The sequence below is a fragment of the Rhinopithecus bieti genome, unplaced genomic scaffold (assembly GCF_001698545.2).
Source record: "Rhinopithecus bieti isolate Rb0 unplaced genomic scaffold, ASM169854v2 scaffold_6907, whole genome shotgun sequence".
NCBI lineage: Eukaryota > Metazoa > Chordata > Mammalia > Primates > Cercopithecidae > Rhinopithecus > Rhinopithecus bieti.
In genome coordinates this window covers 1393600-1412388 of record NW_016805647.1, presented here as the reverse complement: position 1 = coordinate 1412388, position 18789 = coordinate 1393600, and the positions used below count along the sequence as shown (strand labels likewise).

The 18789-nt window shown below is 46.6% G+C and overlaps 1 protein-coding gene across 3 annotated transcripts in view; it reads left to right on the top strand.

Annotated features, from left to right (window-relative positions):
- HK1 (hexokinase 1) overlaps positions 1-18789 on the top strand; it is a 139752-nt gene that overhangs the window by 22173 nt on the left and 98790 nt on the right. For all 3 annotated transcript variants that reach the window (XM_017873192.1, XM_017873190.1, XM_017873191.1), the window contains one exon: positions 5856-5903. In XM_017873192.1, the coding sequence (XP_017728681.1) occupies positions 5856-5903 (48 nt within the window). The remainder of the gene's footprint in view (positions 1-5855; positions 5904-18789) is intronic.

Genomic DNA, 18789 nt, shown 5'->3' with positions numbered 1-18789 from the left:
CCATCAATTTTTTTTTCTTTTTTTTGAGACAGATTCTCACTCTGTTGCCCAGGCTGGAGTGCAATGGTATGATCTCGGCTCACTGTAACCTCTGCCTCCTGGATTCTTGTGCCTCAGCCTCCCTAGTAGCTGAAATTACAGGCATGCGCCACCATGCCCAGCTAATTTTGTAATTTTTTATAGAGATGGGGTTTTGTCATGTTGCCCAGGCAGGTCTCGAACCCCTGGCTTCATATGATCCGCCCATCTCAGTCTCCCAAAGTGCTGGGATTATAGGCGTGAGCTACTGCACCCGGCCAATTTTTTTTTTTTTTTTTTTTCATTTTAACAGAGACAAGGTCTTACTATGCTTTCCAGGCTGGTGTTGAACTGGCTTCAAGTGATCCTCCCACGTCATCCTCCCAAAGTGCTGGGATTACAGTGTGAGCCACCGTGCCCAGCCCAGAAGCCCGTTCTTACATCTTAAAGAGCTTTGATTCTTCCCCTGGATATTGAAATAAACCCTGGAAAATGTTTATAGGACAAATTATGTTCTTCTGAGTAGCTGGCTCATTTTAAATTAATCTGTGCTGCAGATGGGTCCCTCTGGAGCAAGGACTACAGCTGTTCCACCCCACCCCCCACCAAAAGAACAATTTGGGAAATGGAGACACAGTGGCGTTGATCGCAATGACAAACACAGTGCTCAGACTAACTGAGTGCCCTGAGCCCAGAACACTCTCAGAGCCCCATTTAAATCACTGCAGTGGCCTGGCCTGTTTGCTTTATGAAGACTTCCCCTGGCCAGCCCTTGGGTGGCAAATTAATTCCTGATTAGTATCTGAAAGTGGACAATACAAGTTCAAGGAGTTGCTTCCACCTCAAGGCAAGAGGTGAGGGGCTTGGGCATGCCTGGGGTGGTCATCTTTCCCTCAGTCCTATAAGAGTAGCTTACAATGCCCTCTTCAGCATCTTTGAGAAGGGGTTTGCAAAGTCCAGCTCAGGTGCATCCTTCCTGCCTCCCAGGGTTGTTTGTTTGTTTGTTGTTGTTGTATGTTGTTGTTGTTGAAACAGAGTTTCACTCTTGTTGCCCAGTCTGGACTGCAGTGGCGCAATCTTGGCTCACTGCAACCTCCGCCTCCCAGGTTCAAGCGATTTTCCTGCCTCAGCCTCACCAGTAGCTGGGATTACAAGCTCCCGCCACGGCGCTCGGTTAATTTTTTGTATTTTTAGTAGAGATGGGGTTTCACCAAGTTGGCCAGGCTGTTCTCGAACTCCTGACCTCAGGTGATCCACCCGCCTCAGCCTCCCAAAGTGCTGTGATTACAGGCGTGAACCTCCGTGCCCACCCAGTCCCTCTCAGGCTTTTGAGAGGATTGAATTCTGTCCTGTTCCTAATGCCCAACTGGAAGCTCCCGGCCTCATTCTCCTTTGTGGAATCCAAGGCTCCTGCATGGTTGTCAGTGGGGAGTGGAGGCCACTAAATACAGAAATCCAAAATTCCTCTTAGCCGTTGGGCCTCTTAGGCCTCTTTGTTTTCTCTTCCTTCACCCCCAACCAGAGTGAGAAAAGTTTTGCCTGCTTTGGGAATGAAGGAGCCCTTCTAAACCTGGAAGTGTGTTTGGGATGTCATTGCCACCTCTCATGGCCCCCTTCCTGTGCCCTTGCCTGGCTTTGCCAGTCCTAGGCAGAATGCCACCAGGAATTTAAAGCAGGCCAGGCCAGCCTTGGAGAGGTGGCACAATGCAGCCAGTGTCACAGGCGCCATGTGGCACTCAGCAGGTTTGGACTCCAGCACCCAGAGTTCAGTGTCAATCTGATGACAGACCCTCAGGTCCTCTGTGGTGTGTGGAGGTTCAGGGAGAGGAGCACAGGCTCCGGGATCTCAGACACAGAAGGAAATCCAACAGCTGGACATTGATTTGGTCCCATCAATTAGCCCAGCAAGTTGTAGTTCTCATTGCCTGGAGCCTCTGTCAATCCATGATCTTTATTGTAGCTGCTTTATTTACCAAGCAAGTCCTCTGTGCCCACCACTCCCAAAGGCCCAGTGAAGAAGGTGTCATTCCCATTTCACAGATGGGGAAACAGGCTTAGAGAGGTTAAATTCCTTTCCCAAGCTTGTACAGTTTGTCCTGGCAGATCCAGGACATAAACTCAGGTCTCTCTCACTCCAGGACTGTGCTCTTTCTACCATCAAGCTCAAGGCTGAAGGTGAGGTGTGTGACTCCAACCCTAATTTCCTAAGGATAGATATATTTTGAGTTGTTCCAAGCTTAGAAACTTGTGCTTGGGATATTGAAATTTCCAGTTAGTCTAAGGAAGGGCCAAACATTGCATGGTCCATTTGGTTTCTTTCTCATAGGTTTCCTGACAATTCCAAGCCCCAGACAGTGTTTTTCACTGTTGCCTTACTACTAATTCTCATGTAGGCTTGGAAGTATCTGCAAGGCTTCATCAGAGCCATTTCAGCAGGGAGTTGGCTATCCTGGGGGTGTCAGTGTAAGGCTTAGACAGTTTTGGCTTTGGGCATGTGGAAAACTTGCCTGGATTGTTCTGGAAGCTCAGACTGCCTATGGGATGCTATTTTTTGCTTCCCTAGTTTTCCTAGGACCATAATTTTTTTAAAGTTTATTTTGTATAGATGGAATCTTGCCCTGTCACCCAGGTTGGAGTTCAGTGCACAATGATGGCTCACTGCAGCCTTGAACTCTTGAGCTCAACTGATCCTCTTGCCTCAGCCTCCCAAGTAGCTGGGACTAGAGGTGAGTGCCCCCACACCCAGCTAATTTTTAATTTTTTTTATAGAGACATGGTCTTGCTATGTTGCCCAGGCTGTTCTTAAACCCCTGGCCTCAAGTGATCCTCCTGCCTCAGCCTCCCAAAGGGCTGGGATTACAGGTATGAGCCACGCACCCAGCCTAGGACCTTGATTATGTGAGGTAGGACAAGAAGTGCTGAAAAGATCATCCGTGCCCTGCAGGGAAGATACATACATGGGTTACACCTGATTCTTACAGGGACTACCTGCATGTCCATGGGCTGCTATGCAAGCTTCCAGGAACTTCAGTCTCCTTCCTTAGAGAGTGGGGTTGCCCCTTGTGCTCTGTCACTCTGGGTTCCATCCCTTCTCACCCACTAATAGTGGGGAGGAAGAAGAAGAACTAATATTTATGCTGTGCTTTCTGGTTCTGGGCACTAAGATAGGAGGCACTTTACAGGTTATTATTACAGATAAAGGGCTGAGGAGGGCCTCAGTTTTGGTATTCATATTTTTCCCCCAGTTTTCCCCCAACCCCCGATGCTGCAGAGATACCTGCAGGGGTGAGTGGAGATTGACAATCAGAATCCTCTGAGATCTCCAAGTTAAGAGCAGAGTCCTTTGAAGTCCCTAGTCATCACCAATACACTTGAGTTTGGGCTACATCTGTTCTGACTTGAGGCTCCCCAGAAAGTTTGTCTCTAGCAGCCCCGGGATTGACTGGGACCAGGACCCACCCTATCCCCTGCTAGTGGTAGGTGGAAAGGTGGGCCAGGCTCAAATCCATCTAATTCATCTCCCCTTTCACTGGACAAGACTGATTTGGCCTCCACTGGCTCCAGAGCAGGCATGCTGGCTACACTCCAAATACTCATTTCTGGAGGTATGACTTGAGCCCATTACCAAGCATTTTTATTCATCCCCCTGCTGCCTATCTGGCATCTTCTGTATGTGGGGACGTTTATCAACTCTGTGCTCCTTGGGTAGCCTTCTTCTGTGCCCAGTGACATGGGACAGCTCAGTCCCCAGCCTCAGTCAGCTGCCCTAGGCATGTTAGGCAGGTGGGCTGGTACTCACCTGTGCCTGAGGTTCCAGCCTCAGTTCACCTCCAGTAGGTCTAGGTTTCCTTTTCCATGAAGTATTCCAGCAACCAGAAAGTCAAGCATCTAAACAGGGCAGCTTGCACATGATTTTTGGAGGTACTGGAGGAGGAAGGAAGATATCTCCAAGATATGTATACATTGTCATTTCTGCCTCCAACCTTGAAATCTTTTTCTGTATCAGTTGGCTTTTGCTGTGTGTGTGGTGTAATAAATCACCTTAATACTTAGTGGCTTAAAACAATAATCTCTTATTCACCCGCAATCCTGTAAGTTGGTAATTTGGACTGAGCTCAGCTGGAACGGCTCTTCTCTGTCCCATTTACTGTCAGCCTGGCTCCCTCAGAGGTCCGCAGGCAGCTTGAGATCTGCGGCTTCTCTTCCACATCTGAAAGTTGACTGGCTATAGGCAAGAGTGGTAACTGGGCCATGTGCCAACATGTTCAGCAGACTAACTGGGGCTCATTCACATAGTGGTGGTTGCAAGGGTTCCAAGAGCAGCATGAGAGGTCAAACCCCAAAGCACAAGCATATTTCGAGTGTCTGTTTGCATGGCATTGCTATTGTCCTATGAGCCCAAGCAAGTCACATGGCCAATCCTGGAGTCACTGTGGGTGGAGACTATGTAAAAGCATGGGTACAGGGAGGAGAATTAGTGTGGCTGTTTTTTTGCAAACAATTTACTACACCCTCCCTATCCATTCAGCTATCATCATGAAAAATTCATATGAGCTTTTCTCTTGAATGGCAGCAGCTTCCAAAATTTGTGAGGCAAGGGAAGTTATAAAAAACCAGAATCTGCCAGGTGCAGTGGCTCACGCCTGTGATCCCAGCACTTTGGGAAGCTGAGGTGGTGGATCACTTGAGCTCAGGAGTTTGAGACCAGCCTGGTCAATATAGAGAGACTCTATCTGTACAAAAAATAAAAAATTTGGCCAGGCGTGGTGCCTCATGCTTGTAATCTCAGCACTTGGGAAGCTGAGGCAGGCAGATCTCTCGAGGTCAGGAGTTCAAGACCATCTGGGCCAACATAGAGAAATCCCGTCTCTAATAAAAATAAATTTAAAAAAAACATTAGCTGGGTGTGGTTGCAGGTGCCTACAATCCCAACTACTTGGAAGGCTGAGGCAGGAGAATTGCTTGAACCCGGGAGGCGGAGGTTGCAGTGAGCAGAGATCGCACCACTGCACTCCAACCTGGGCGACAGAGCCAGACTCCATCTCAATAAATAAATAAACAAATAGATAAGCCAGGTGTGGTGTTGCACACCTGTAGTCCCAGCTACTTGGGAGGGTGAGGTGGGAGGATCGCTTGAGCCCAGGAGGTCGAGGCTACAGTGAGCCATAATCACGCCACTGCATTCCAAGCCTGGGCAACAGAGAGAGAGAGGGAGAGGGACAAAGAGAGAGAGAGAGAGATCCTGTCTCAAAAAAAAAAAAAAAAAAAAAAAATAGCGAGGGGAGGGCAGAATGCTAACTCATCTCTCGCAGACCCTGCCAAGAGCTGGTCACTGCTTGATGACCATGTCACCTCCTTGCTCATCAGGGAAGCATTGCATCCTGCAGTGTAGGAGACACAGTGGGGCCAGTGGTTCAACAGGGATTAGATGCCAGTGCTCCCACAGCTCCTCTCCAGACCTCTGTGGCAGCTCTGGTGCTGCTGCGCTTCCATTACTGATTGGCACATCTGTCTTTCTTAGTGGATTGTGGGCTCCTTGAGGGCTGAACCATGGTTGTTTTTCATCTTGGAATCTCCAGCTCCCAACACAGTGCCAGGTACATTTGTAAGAACCTAGAGTTTGTGTGAATAAATTCGTGAATTGCCCATGACTGAGCTCTGCTGCATTTCATCCAGAGACTTGGTAATCATGATAGAATTTGCTTAGACATTCCAAGGTTACTTGTAATTACTTTTGCTTTCTGAGTGTGATTGATTAGTTATAAGCATCAATATGTTGTGAATGCAAGTTGCTAAAATGCATTTGTAACACTTTACTTGTCCTGTCTTTCTCTAAGGCTACAGCAGCTAAAACACCAAAATCTCCTCCACTTGCTGAAAGTGAGGTAAGAAAGCTATTTTTTTTTTCATTTCCTTCTGTAACATTTTCTGTAAAAAATAGTGCATGACAATCCCCTTTGGGAATTCTGATAATGATTTTAAGCCAGCCATGCAGCAGTGCAGTGGCTTCTCCAGGGTGTGGAGCAGTACTGACCTCCAACTTGCTCCCGGCTGGACTCAGCCCACCTGAACAGGGAAGGTGCTTTCCAAGGGAGCCTAACAGAGGCCCCCTTCTTAGCCCTTTCTTGGAAGCAGAATGCTAATTGTCAGAGCCAAACACAAGGCCCTCCTGCCTTGGGGATGCGAGGCGTCCTGACTGTGAGAGACCCTGGGAAGGGAAATGGAATGATCTCTCCCCTCCTGTCTTTTCCATTTTACAGTCAGGCATGCCAGAAACTTGGCACCCATCTGCTCTGCACTTCAATATGGACAAGTTTCAGATCTTTCCTATCAACATATCCCATTTAGCCCCAAATCAGAGAGTTTCCTGTGCTGTTTGTGATGACCTACCTCTTCCCTCCCATTCCCCAAGCGCACACCTTACTGTCTCTTTAAAGTGGCAACAGAGTGGATCTGAGATGGGTTGCTTCATGCGAAGGTGGTGAGGTGTAGAATTTATGAATCAGCTTGGGAGCAAAGCACAGAAACTCTCGATTTCCCCTGTGTCTGGGGCCATTACCTAGTCTCAGGTGAGGCCCAAAGCTGGGTATGGATTCACCTGGAGCCCCGGAGCTCTGCCCTGCTTCTCATTCCACTGATTGAATGTAGCTATATTCTTGTTCTTTTGAAAATAAATAAGACTCGGTCTGCAGCCTCAAAAGACTTAATGACTGAGAAGTGAAGCTCAATATGTTTTAAAAAGAGAAAGTTACAACATAGGTGACACGTGCTTTAAGAACCAAGTGAGGGAGTGGTCAACCACGTCTTCAGTTCAGATAACAATGGCTGGATAGAGTGATGAGATTTGCAGAGAGTCTTGAAGAAGAGGAAAGCACATGCCAGGCGAGGAAGGGCATTTCAAGCAGAGAGAGCAGCATGTGCCAAAACAGAGCCTGCAAAGAACGGGAAAAAGCTGGGGAGACTGAGAAGGTTGCATGGGGCTGGGATTGGTTGTCCAGTTGAGAAACTCTGACAATGCGGTCTGAAGGATCCTCTAGGCTGAGGAGTCATGTGATTACATTGTTTTCTGTCTGGCAGTACCAAGGAGCTTGAGCTGGAGGAAGCCTTGGGCACCCAGGAAACCAGAGAGAGGGTAGGGGGCATAAGTGTAGTGAGACCTCCAGGGTGTGTGCTGTGCAAGATAATCTGCTTCCCAGTGGGAAGAAAGTACAGTTGACCCTGAAGCAATGAGGGGTTATGAACACTGACCGCCCCACACCATGCAATAGAAAATCCGTATACAACTTTTGACTCCCCCAAAACTAAACTACTAAAACTACTGTTGACCAAAAGCCTTATCGATAACATAAAGTCAATGAACAAATATCGTATACTTTTTTTTTTTTTTTTTGAGATGGAGTCTTGCTCTGCCGCCCAGATTGTTTTCTGTCTGGCAGTACCAAGGAGCTTGAGCTGGAGGAAGCCTTGGGCACCCAGGAAACCAGAGAGAGGGTAGGGGGCATAAGTGTAGTGAGACCTCCAGGGTGTGTGCTGTGCAAGATAATCTGCTTCCCAGTGGGAAGAAAGTACAGTTGACCCTGAAGCAATGAGGGGGTTATGAACACTGACCGCCCCCACACCATGCAATAGAAAATCCGTATACAACTTTTGACTCCCCCAAAACTAAACTACTAAAACTACTGTTGACCAAAAGCCTTATCGATAACATAAAGTCAATGAACAAATATCGTATACTTTTTTTTTTTTTTTGAGACGGGATCTTGAGCCGTCACCCGGGTTGGGGGGGCGGGGCTGGGTCCAAACTCACTGCAAGCTCCGCCTCCCGGGTTCATGCCATTCTCCTGTCTCAGCCTCCCGAGTAGCTGGGACTACAGGCGCCCGCCTCGTCGCCCGGCTAGTTTTTTGTATTTGTTAGTAGAGACGGGGTTTCACCGTATTAGCCAGGATGGTCTCGATCTCCTGACCTCGTGATCCACCCGTCTCGGCCTCCCAAAGTGCTGGGATTACAGGCTTGAGCCACCGCGCCCGGCTATAGTATACATTTTATATACTATATTCTGTATTCTTACAATAAAGTAAGCTAGAGAAAAGAAAATGTTATTAAGAAAATCATAAGGAAGAGAAATAGATTTACTATTCATTAAGTGGGAGTGGATCACCATGAAGGTCTTCATCCTTGTAGTCTTCACTTTGAGCAGGCTGAAGAGGAGGTAGAGGAGGGGTTGGTCTTGCTGTCGCAGGGGTGGCAGAGGTGGAAGAAGATGCAGGTGGAAGCAAACTCGTGCAGTGCAAACCCTTGGTGTTCGAGGGTCAACTGGATTACAATTCCATTGTTACCAACTTTTTAAAGACAAATCAATGTTGGTGGCCTTACAGGTACCCAGGCCTCTCATAATGAGGAGGGGTTGATAGTGGCCCCCTCCTTTATTTCCTGGACCATCTTTAGCATATTCTCAAGCATGGCAGCTTTAGAATTGGTCGGTTGAGGCCGGGTGCAGAGGCTCATTCCTGTAATTCCAGCACTTTGGGAGGCCAGGGTGGGCGTGTCACCTGAGGTCGGGTGTTTGAGACCAGCCTGGACAACATGGTAAAGCCCCATCTCTACTAAACATACAAAAAATTAGCCAGACGTGGTGGTGTGCACCTGTAATCCCAACTACTTGTGAGGCTGAGGCACGAGAATCGCTTGAACCTGGGAGGTGGAGGTTGCAGTGAGCTGAGATCGTGCCACTGCACTCTAGCTTGGGCCACAGAGTGAGACTCTGTCTCAAAAAAAAAAAAAAAAAAAGAATTTCTTGGTTGGGTCAGGCATGGTGGCTCACACCTGTAATCCCAGCACTTTGGGAGGCCGAGGTGGGTGGATCACCTGTGGTCAGGAGTTCCAGACCAGCCTGGCCAACACGGTGAAACTCCGTCTCTACTAAAAATACAAAAATTACCCTGGTGTGGTGGCGGGCACCTGTAATCCCAGTTACTCAGGAGGCTGAGGCAGGAGAAATGCTTGAACCCAGGAGGTGGAGGTTACAGTGAGCTGAGATCATACCATTGCACTCCAGCCTGGGCAAGAAGAGAGAAACTCCATCTCAAGGAAAAAAAAAAAAAGAATTGCTTGGTTGAAGTAGTCTTAATGTATCATGTTATTTGGCTTTAATTAGACTGATCCTCACAAAATAGGCAAGTGGTTTTAAAAGACTTCTGCATAAAAAATGTGGGTTGAGACAGGTGTGGTGACTCACACCTGTAATACCAGTGCTTTAGAAGACCGAGTAGAGAGGATGACTTGAGGCTAGGGGCTTGAGAACATCCTCGGCAACACAGCAAGACCTCACCTCCAAACAAATTTTAGGCCAGGTGCGGTGGCTCATGTCTGTAATCCCAGCACTTTAGGAGGCCGAGACGGGCGGATCACGAGGTCAGGAGATCGAGACCATCCTGGCTAATACGGTGAAACCCCATCTCTACTAAAAAATACAAAAAAATTAGCCGGGTGTGGTACGGGTGCCTGTAGTCCCAGTTACTCAGGAGGCTGAGGCAGGAGAATGGCATGAACCCGGGAGGCGGAGCTTGCAGTGAGCTGAGATTGCGCCACTGCGCTCCAGCCTGGGCGACAGAGTGAGACTCTGTCTCATTAAAAAAAAACAAAAAAACAAAAATTTAAAAATTTAGGTGAGCATGCTGATGTATGCCTGCAATCCCAGCTACCTGAGAGGCTGAGGCAGGAGAATTGCTTGAGCCCAAGAGTTTGAGGCTGCAATGAGCTATGATTGCGCCCCTGCACTCCAGCCTGGGTGACAGAGTAAGACCCTGTCTCTTAAAAAGAAAAAAAAAAGTAAAAGAAACTGAGTTGAAGCTAACACAAATGAACAATGAGAAAATAAGACCGCTGATAATTTTCCTGCCCCTGGTACAGACTATTCAGCTACATCACGGGGTTGAAAGAAGACAAAGGTCTTCTTAGATATAATGACAAATCAGTCAAAACATTAAACATTAGCAAGGCTATGTAAATTCTGGTTTCACATATGATTTTGTTAATGATGAGCTAATCACTATGTGTACAGAGTGCCTTGAGAGAGCTGGCTAATGACACTACTAGGCCACCACATTTAAAAATAGTTCATCTTTCTCTCTTTATTTATTTGTGTATTATCATATTTTGGAAACAGAGTCTCACCCTGTTGCCCAGGCTGGAGTGCAGTGACGTGATCTCGGCTCACTGCAACCTCCGCCTCCTGGGTTCAAGTGATTCTCCTGCCTCAGACTCCCGAGTACCTGGGATTACAGGCGGGTGCCACCACGCCCGACCTATGTTTTTATTTATTTTTTTAATGAAAGTATAATTTACTATCAGTCAAACACACAAATTCTGTCAGCTTAATAAGTGTGTTGTTTTTGAGACAGGATCTTGCTCTGTCACCCAGACTGGAGTGCAGTGGTGCGATCTTGGCTCACTGCAGCCTCCACCCTGTGGGCTCAAGTGACCCTCCCACCTCAGTCTCCCAAGTAGCTGGGACTACAACCATGTGCCAGCCTGACCATTTTGTTTGTTTGTGGGTTTTTTTGTTTTTTTGTTTTTTTTTGAGACAGAGTCTCACTCTGTTGTCCAGGCCGGAGTGCAATGGCATGATCTCGGCTCCTGCAACCTCCGCCTCCCGGGTTCAAGCGATTCTCCTGACTCAGCCTCCAGAACAGCTGGGATTACAGGCGCACGCCACCAGGCCTGGCTAATTTTTGTATTTTTAGTAGAGACGGGGTTTCACCATGTTGGTCAGGCTGGTCTCGAACTCCTGACCTCGTGATCCCCTGGTCTCAGCCTCCCAAACTGCTGGGATTACAGGTGTGAGCCACCACGCCCAGCTTTGTTTGTGTGTTTTTGAGATGGAGTCTCACTCTGTTGCCTGGGCTGGAGTGCAGTGGCAGCTGACTGCAACCTCCACCTCCCACATTCAAGCAATTCTCCTGCCTCACCCTCCCGAGTAGCTGGGATTACAGGCGCCTACCACTATGCCCAGTAATTTTTTGTATTTTTGGTAGCGATGGGGTTTTACCATGTTGGCCAGGCTGGTCTCAAACTCCTGACCTCGTGATTCGCCTGCCTTGACCTCCCAAAGTGCTGGGATTACAGGCCTCAGCCACTGCACCCGGCCTATTTTTAAATTTTTTTTGGTAGAGACAGGGTCTTGCCATGTTGTCCAGGCTGGTCTTGGACTCCTGAGCTCAAGCAATCCACCTGCCTCAGCCTCCCAAAGTGCTTGGATTACAGATGTGAGCCACCATGCCTGGTTGTTTAAGAAGTTTTAACACATGTATACACCTATGTAACCATTGCCCAGTTCAAGATATAGAGCATCTCCATCACCCCCCAAAATCCCTTCACGCTCTTTTCCAGTCAATACTTCCCATTTCCTGTCCCGAGAGTATCACTATTCTGACTTCTATCGCCAGAGCTTTTCTGTTCTTGAACCTCATGTAAATATAATCATACATATGTACTCTCTTGTGCTTGGTTTTAATATTTTTATGTTGCTGCATATATCAAAAGGTTATTCCTATGTAATTTTTTTTCATGAGGCATTTTATTTGTAAATATGTATAACATCTCTAGAAAAAAAATCCCAGGATTTTCCTTCCTGTGTATTTTCATCTTGCTTCTTCACGGTTTATGATGCCAGCTGAAATTGTCAGTACAATGAAACCAAACTGGCCGATGGAAGCAGATTATTCTGCCATTCCTCTAGATCTTTGAGTTGCACATCAAATCTGGGGCTGATCATGCCACACTTGTTTAGACTGCCTGTGAGGTTCACAACAATTTTCCCAGCTCTGTGATCATCAATGATTTCAAATTTGCCCATATAATCATGCTTCATCATCACAGTGAGAAACCAGACTATGACTTTGGAGCATGGCCTAAGAACCTGGTGTTTGTCTCTTTTCAGCATTGTTGATGCTCTTGAGAGCATCAGCCAGGACATTCATGTGCACCACTGTGGTGGCATGGAAAGATGGCAAAAACAGCCCTATGTGATTTTGTAAGTAGAAAATCCTAGAATACCCACAAAAACCTATTAGAACTAATGAATAAGTTCAGCAAGGTTATAGGATACAAGATTAATATACAAAAATCAATTGTAGCCAGGCAATTGAATAAGAGGAAAGAGAACTCACATTTCCTGATTACAAAACTTATAAAGCAGGCTGGGCGTGGTGGCTCACACTTGTAATCCTAGCACTTTGGGAGGCCGAGGCAGGTGATCACCTGAGGTCAGGAATTCGTGACCAGCCTTGTCAACATGGTGAAATCCCATCTCTACTAAAAATACAAAAAATTAGCCAGGCGTGGTGGTGGGTGCCTGTAATCCCAGCTACTTGGGGGGCTGAGGCAGGAGAATCACTTGAACCTGGGAGGCAGAGGTTGCGGTGAGCTGAGATCACGCCATTGCACTCCAGCCTGGGCAACGAGAGCAAAACCCCATCTCAAAACAAAACAAAACAAAACAAAACAAAACAAAACAACAACAACAACAACAAAAACTTATAAAGCTACAGTAATCAAGACAGTGTGATACTAGCATTAGGATAATTATATAGCTGCATGGACTGAAATTGAGAGTTCAGAAATAAACCCTTACATTTATGGTATAATAATTTTTGACAAAGATGTGAAAACAATTCAATGGGGAAAGAAAAGCTTTTTCAACAGATGGTGCTAAGACTCTGTCTCTACAAAAAAGTAATTTTAAAATTTGCTGAGAGTGGTGGCATGCATCTGTGGTCCCAGATACTTGGGAGGCTGAGGTGGGAGGATCACTTGGGCCCTGGAAGATCAAGGCTGCAGTGAGCTGTGATTGATCCACTCCAGCCTGGGCAAAAGGATGGGACCCTGTCTCCAAAAAAAAAAAAAAAAAAAGGTTTGTAGGTTTGATTTGTTTGCTTTGTTTGTTTGTTCAGAGATACTTTTACAGGTAGAATTCTTAGGGTTTGGTAACAGGTTAGATGTGGAGCCCATGGGAGTGGAAGGAGGTCAAGGATGATGACAGATTTTCAGCAGAGGTGATGAGGGGATAGTTCTACCTGGAACATTCTTTTCCTAGACACTGGCATAGTGTCCCTCATGTTATTCTGGTTTCTGCTCAAATGCCACATCTTCAGAGGGCCTTCCCTGTCCATCCTGTCTAAAATGAAATCCCTACCCTTTATTTGTTCAACCTCTGTATCAGTTAGGATTAGATTTGGCTGGCAGTAACAGAAAATTCCAAAACAGCATTTGGATAAATACATTGGAATTTTGTTTTTCTCTCAAATTTTAGAAATATGGAGGTAATTGTGGGGGGGTGTGCTGATATGGGGCAGCTTTGTGACAAGGATGCAGGTTCTATTCCATTTTGTTGCTTTGTTTTGTATGGGCATCATTCCCAAAGTTATTTCTTTTTTTTCCGAAAGTTATCTCTTTTTTTTTTAAATTAGAATAACACACATGTATTATCTACAATTTCTATGTCCACCCAGCCGGTGCACTTTGCCCACTGCCTAGACAGAGCTGATTTATCAAGATAGAGAATTGCAATAGAGAAAGAGTAACTCATGCAGAGCTGGCTGTGTGGGAGACCAGAGTTTTATTATTATTCAAATCAGTTTCCCCAGGACTATTTCTCTATTGCAATTAAATCCATGCACCATGGGTCAGCAGTGCCCGGCCTGTAGAGACAGTAGCAGAGTCAACCTCCAGTCCAAGAGAAGTAGGCCACCGCTTGGACTGGCCTCTGGATCCGTCACCAGAGGGAGGTTACCGAACCAGGATTATTACCCTTATGGCAGGTAGTCATAAGGACAAGCTCCCAAACTTGTAACCGCCCAACAGGTTCACCTTGCCCACTGCCTAGACAGAGCAGATTTATCAACAGGGGAATTACAATAAAGAAGGAGTAATTCACTCAGCGTCACCTTTGCGGGAGACTGGGGTTTTACTATTATTCAAATCAGTTTCCTCCAGCATTTGGGGATTGAAGTTTTAAGGATAATTTGGTGGGTCGGAAGCAGCTAGTGAGTTAGGAGTGCTGATTGGTTGGGTCAGAGATGAAATCATAGGGAGTTGAAGCTGTCTTGCACTGAGTCAGTTTCTGGCTGGGGGCCACAAGATCAGATAACCCAGTTTATCAATCTGGGGGGTGCCAGCTGATCCATCAAGTGCAGGGTCTGCAAAATATCTCAAGCACTATCTTAGGCTTTACAATAGTGATGTAATCCCCAAGAGCAATTTGGGAGGGTCAGAATCTTGTAGCCTCCAGCTGTATGACTCCTAAACCATAATTTCTAATCTTTTGGCTAATTTGTTAGTCCTTCAAAGGCAGTCTGGTCTCCAGACAAGAAGAGGGTTTGTTTTGGAAAAGGGCTATCATCTTTGTTTTATTTTTATTATTTATTTATTTATCTTCGGGACAGAGTCTTGCTGTAGTGCCCAGAATGGAGAGCAGTGGCCCTATCTCGGCTCACTGCAACCTCTGCCTCCGGGATTTAAGCGATTCTCCTGCCTCAGCCTCCCAAGTAGCTGGGATTACAGGTGCCCACCACCATGCCCAGCTAATTTTTGTATTTTTAGTAGAAACGGGGTTTCACCATGTTGGCCAAGCTGGTCTTGAACTCCTGACCTCAAGTGATCCACCTGCCTTGGCCTCCCAAAGTGCTAGGATTACAGGTGTGAGCCACGGCACTCAGCCTCATCTTTGTTTTAAACTATAAACTAAGTTCCTCCCAAAGTTAGTTCAGCCTATGCCCAGGAATGAACAAGGACAGCTTGGAGGGTAAAAGCAAGATGGAGTTGGTTGGGTTAGATCTTTCACTGTCTCAGTAATATTTTGCAATGGGGGTTTCATGTTTGTGGGTCAGGAGCTGGAACAAGCTGAGCTAGGTGTCCTGCCTTGGGTCATGCTTCCCTGCTTATGTGGTTGTTTGCGGCGTTGGGTTCCTTGTAGCTGTAGGATTCACATCTTGCTTCTTCTAAGAGGCCCGGAGGCTAGAAGTCCAAAGTCAAGGTGTTGGCAGGCTCATGCTCCCTCTGAATCTTAGAGAAGAAGACTCTCTCTTGCTGGACGTGGTGGCTCACGCCTGTAATCCTAGCACTTTGGGAGGCCGAGGCGGGCAGATCATGAGGTCAGGAGATCGAGACCATCCTGCTAACATGGTGAAACTTTGTCTCTACTAAAAAATAGAAAACATTAGCTGGGCGTGTGGCGGGCGCCTGTAGTCCCAGCTACTCAGGAGGCTGAGGCAGGAGAATGGCGTGAACCTGGGAGGCAGAGCTTGCAGTGAGCCAAGATCATGCCACTGCACTCCAGCCTGGGCAACAGAGACTCCATCTAAAAAAAAAAACAAAAAAAAAAAACACCCTCCCTTGCCTCTTCCAGCTTCCAGTGGCTCCAAGCATTCCTTGGCTTGTGGCAGCATCACTCCCATCCCTGCCTGCATCTTCGTGTGGTCATCTTCTCTCTGTGTGTGTCCCTTCACATGACGTTCTCCCTGTGTGTCCCAAGGTTATCTCATAATCCAAGATGATTGCGGGATCTCCAGCGATCCAGCCACTCTGCCTGTCCTCCAGTCAGCAGGAAGGAGGAATGGCAAAGAAGCAGGAAAGCCACAGAATAGCCCTGTCTCTTAAGGGAGGCTCCCAGAAGCTACTGAGACACTCTCACTTTCATCTCGACCAGAGCTTGGTCACATGCCTGCATCTGACTGTAGGGGAGGCTGGAAATGGAATCTTTATTCTGGGGGGCCTGAATTCACCTAAAAATTGGAGCATGGGTTAGTTTATTAGGACAAAGGGGAAATGGATATTGTGGGATATAGCTGTGTCAGCTGCGCCTGCTTTTTCTCCTAGTGCCTGGCCTAATGTATATTTAATTAGCCATGTTTACCATCTGTCTCTCCCAATCAGAATGTGGGCTGTGTAAAACCAAAGAAGCAAACTGAGGGACAAGTTAAAAAAAAAAAAGAAAAAGAAGCCTGGGTGCGGTGGCTCATGCCTGTAATCCCCACACTTTGGAAGGCTGAGGCGGGCGAATCACCTGAAGTCAGGAGTTCGAGACCAGCCTGGCCAACATGGTGAAACCTTGTCTCTATTAAAAATACAAAAAACTAGCCAGGTGTGGTGGCACGCACTGTAATCCCAGCTCCTCGGGAGGTTGAGGGAGGAGAATCGTTTGAACCTGGGAGGCAGAGGTTGCAGTGAGCCGAGATGATGCCACTGCACTCCAGCCTGGATGACAGAGTGAGACTCTGTCTCAAAAAAAAAAAAAAAAAAAGAAAAGAAAAAAGAAAAAGAAAATGACTGAGGCGAGTCTCAATGAATTTAGAGTTAGTTTTGCCAAGGATGAGAATATGCCCAGAAAAAAAAGACATAAGCCACAGTAGGATCTATGACCCACACTTTTTCCGAAGAGGGTTTGATGACTTCAATATTTAAAGAGGAAAGGGTGAACAGTGCGGGAAAGAGGAAAGAGAAAAAAGGGAAGGGTAGATAAAGAGGCAAGGGGTTGCATTCCTTTGAGACTTTGATTAGCTTAGTGTTCCCTGAACCCACAGTTTACATGTGAAACGAGGAGGGTGGAGGAACAGTCAGCTATGCATACATACTCAGTGAATGTGCATTTTTACATAAGTAAAGTAAGCATAGAATAAAGGAAGCAGTCAAATATGCATTTGTCTCAGGTGAGGGAAGGGATGACTTCTAGTCCAGTCCTTGTCCTGTACCTGTAATGATAAGGTGTCAATGTACATTGTTTGGGTGAAATTCAACAGAATTCTTTTTTAGGGTAAAGGAATTTCCTTGTGAGCAAATTGTGAGGGAAGCTCCCTGGGAAGGTATGTGGCCTACCTTTGCAGCTGCCTATGTAGGGCCAAAATGGGAGGTGTTTTGGGTGACTCAGTTCCCAAGCTAAACACTTCCCTTTGGCATAGGGAGTTTGTTGGATTTTTGTCTTATTCACCACATTTCCAGTGACTAGGAAAGTGCAGAGCAGATTAGGTGTTTCACAAATATGTGTTGAGCGAATAAATGACAAGGAGGGGAATTGAGAAGAGTAAGTTTAAGGAGAACATGATTGCATTGGAAGATACTGAGTTTTGGGTGCCCGTGCGACATATAAGACTTGATTCTCATAGGCAGCTGGAAATATAATCATGAGCTTGGGAGGGAGATGTGGCTGAAGCCCTCGACAAGAGTGATTCTTTGGGAAGGGCACCGCCAGACAGACCTACAGAAAACAGCGAGAGAGGAGACATACTCAGCCCGCTCAGTGGAATCAACCCAAGCCAGAAGTCTCCACCTCCACCTCCCGGGGGAGGGCAACTTCTTCCATAACCCACTGATAGCCCCTCTGGCCTTGCAGATCTGCCTCTCTGATTGGTTTGAGAATTCCCCTTATAAAGGGACTCTGCAGAGCCCAGGTCCACTTGCCATGCTTTAGGAATCTAACCACTTGCCATGCTTTAGTAATCTAACCAAGCCACGACTCAGTTCCTTGGTGCAGGTTCTTGGACCCCTTCACTGGACCTGAGTGAAATAAGAGAAATAGGGACAATATGGTAAAATAAATATTGCATTTTGTCGGAATGACAAGGTGGGCTGGAGACACACTGCCTTGGCTTGGATTCCAGCTTTTCCATTCAGTTGCTGTATGACCTTGGGAAAGTCAATCACTCCGTGATTGAGTTTCCTCATCTATAAAATGGGGATATTACTAGTATCCACCTTATTGGGTTGTTTTAAGGGTCAATCAGTCAATAAATAAGTAAATAATTTAGAACAATGGCATATAGTAAGTTCTACCTAAGTGCTTGCTAATACTATAAAGCCAAATGTATTTAGCTTATAAAGCAACCATTATTTTTACTTCTCTGTTTTAAGATATCTTTTCTTTCAGGAAAGCAGTCCCCTATCTTTGTGGCACTAGGCACTGGTTTCATGGAAGACAATTTTTCCACAGACCCATGTGTGTCGGGGGATAATTTCGGGGTGAAACTGTTCCACCTCAGATCATTAGGCACTAGATTTTCATAAAAAGTGCACAATCTAGATCCTTTGCATGCGCATTTCACAATAGGGTTTGTACTCCTACAAGAATCTAATGGCGCTGCTGATCTGACAGGAGACAGCTGAGGCGGTAATGTTTGCTCACCTGCTGCTCACCTCCTGCTGTGTAGCCCAGTTCCTAACAGGCCACAGATCAGTTGGGGACCCTACTTTAGGAAATTATGATTACGGGAGATGAAAATCATACACCTAAAAAAGATACTGATCTGGCATGGTGGCTCATGACTGCTAATTTTAGCACTTTGGAAGGCCAAGTCAGGAGGATTGCTTGAGCCCAGGAGTTCGAGATTGCAGTGAGCTATGATCATACCACTGCACTCTAGCCTAGGTGACAGCAAGACTCTGCCTCGTTTTTTTTTTTTTTTTTAGATGGAGTGTCACTCTGTCGCCCAGGCTGGAACACAGTGGTGCGATCTCGGCGCACTGCAAGCTCTGCCTCCCAGGTTCACGTCATTCTTCTGCCTCAGCCTCCCAAGTAGCTGGGACTATAGGCGCCTGCCACCACGCCCAGCTAATTTTTTGTAATTTTAGTAGAGACTGGGTCTCACTGTGTTAGCCAGGGTGGTCTCGATCTCCTGACGTCGTGATCTGCCTGCCTCGGCCTCCCAAAGTGCAGGGATTACAGGAATGAGTTACCGCGCCCAGCCAACTCTGTCTCTTTAAAAAAAAAAAAAAAAAAAAAA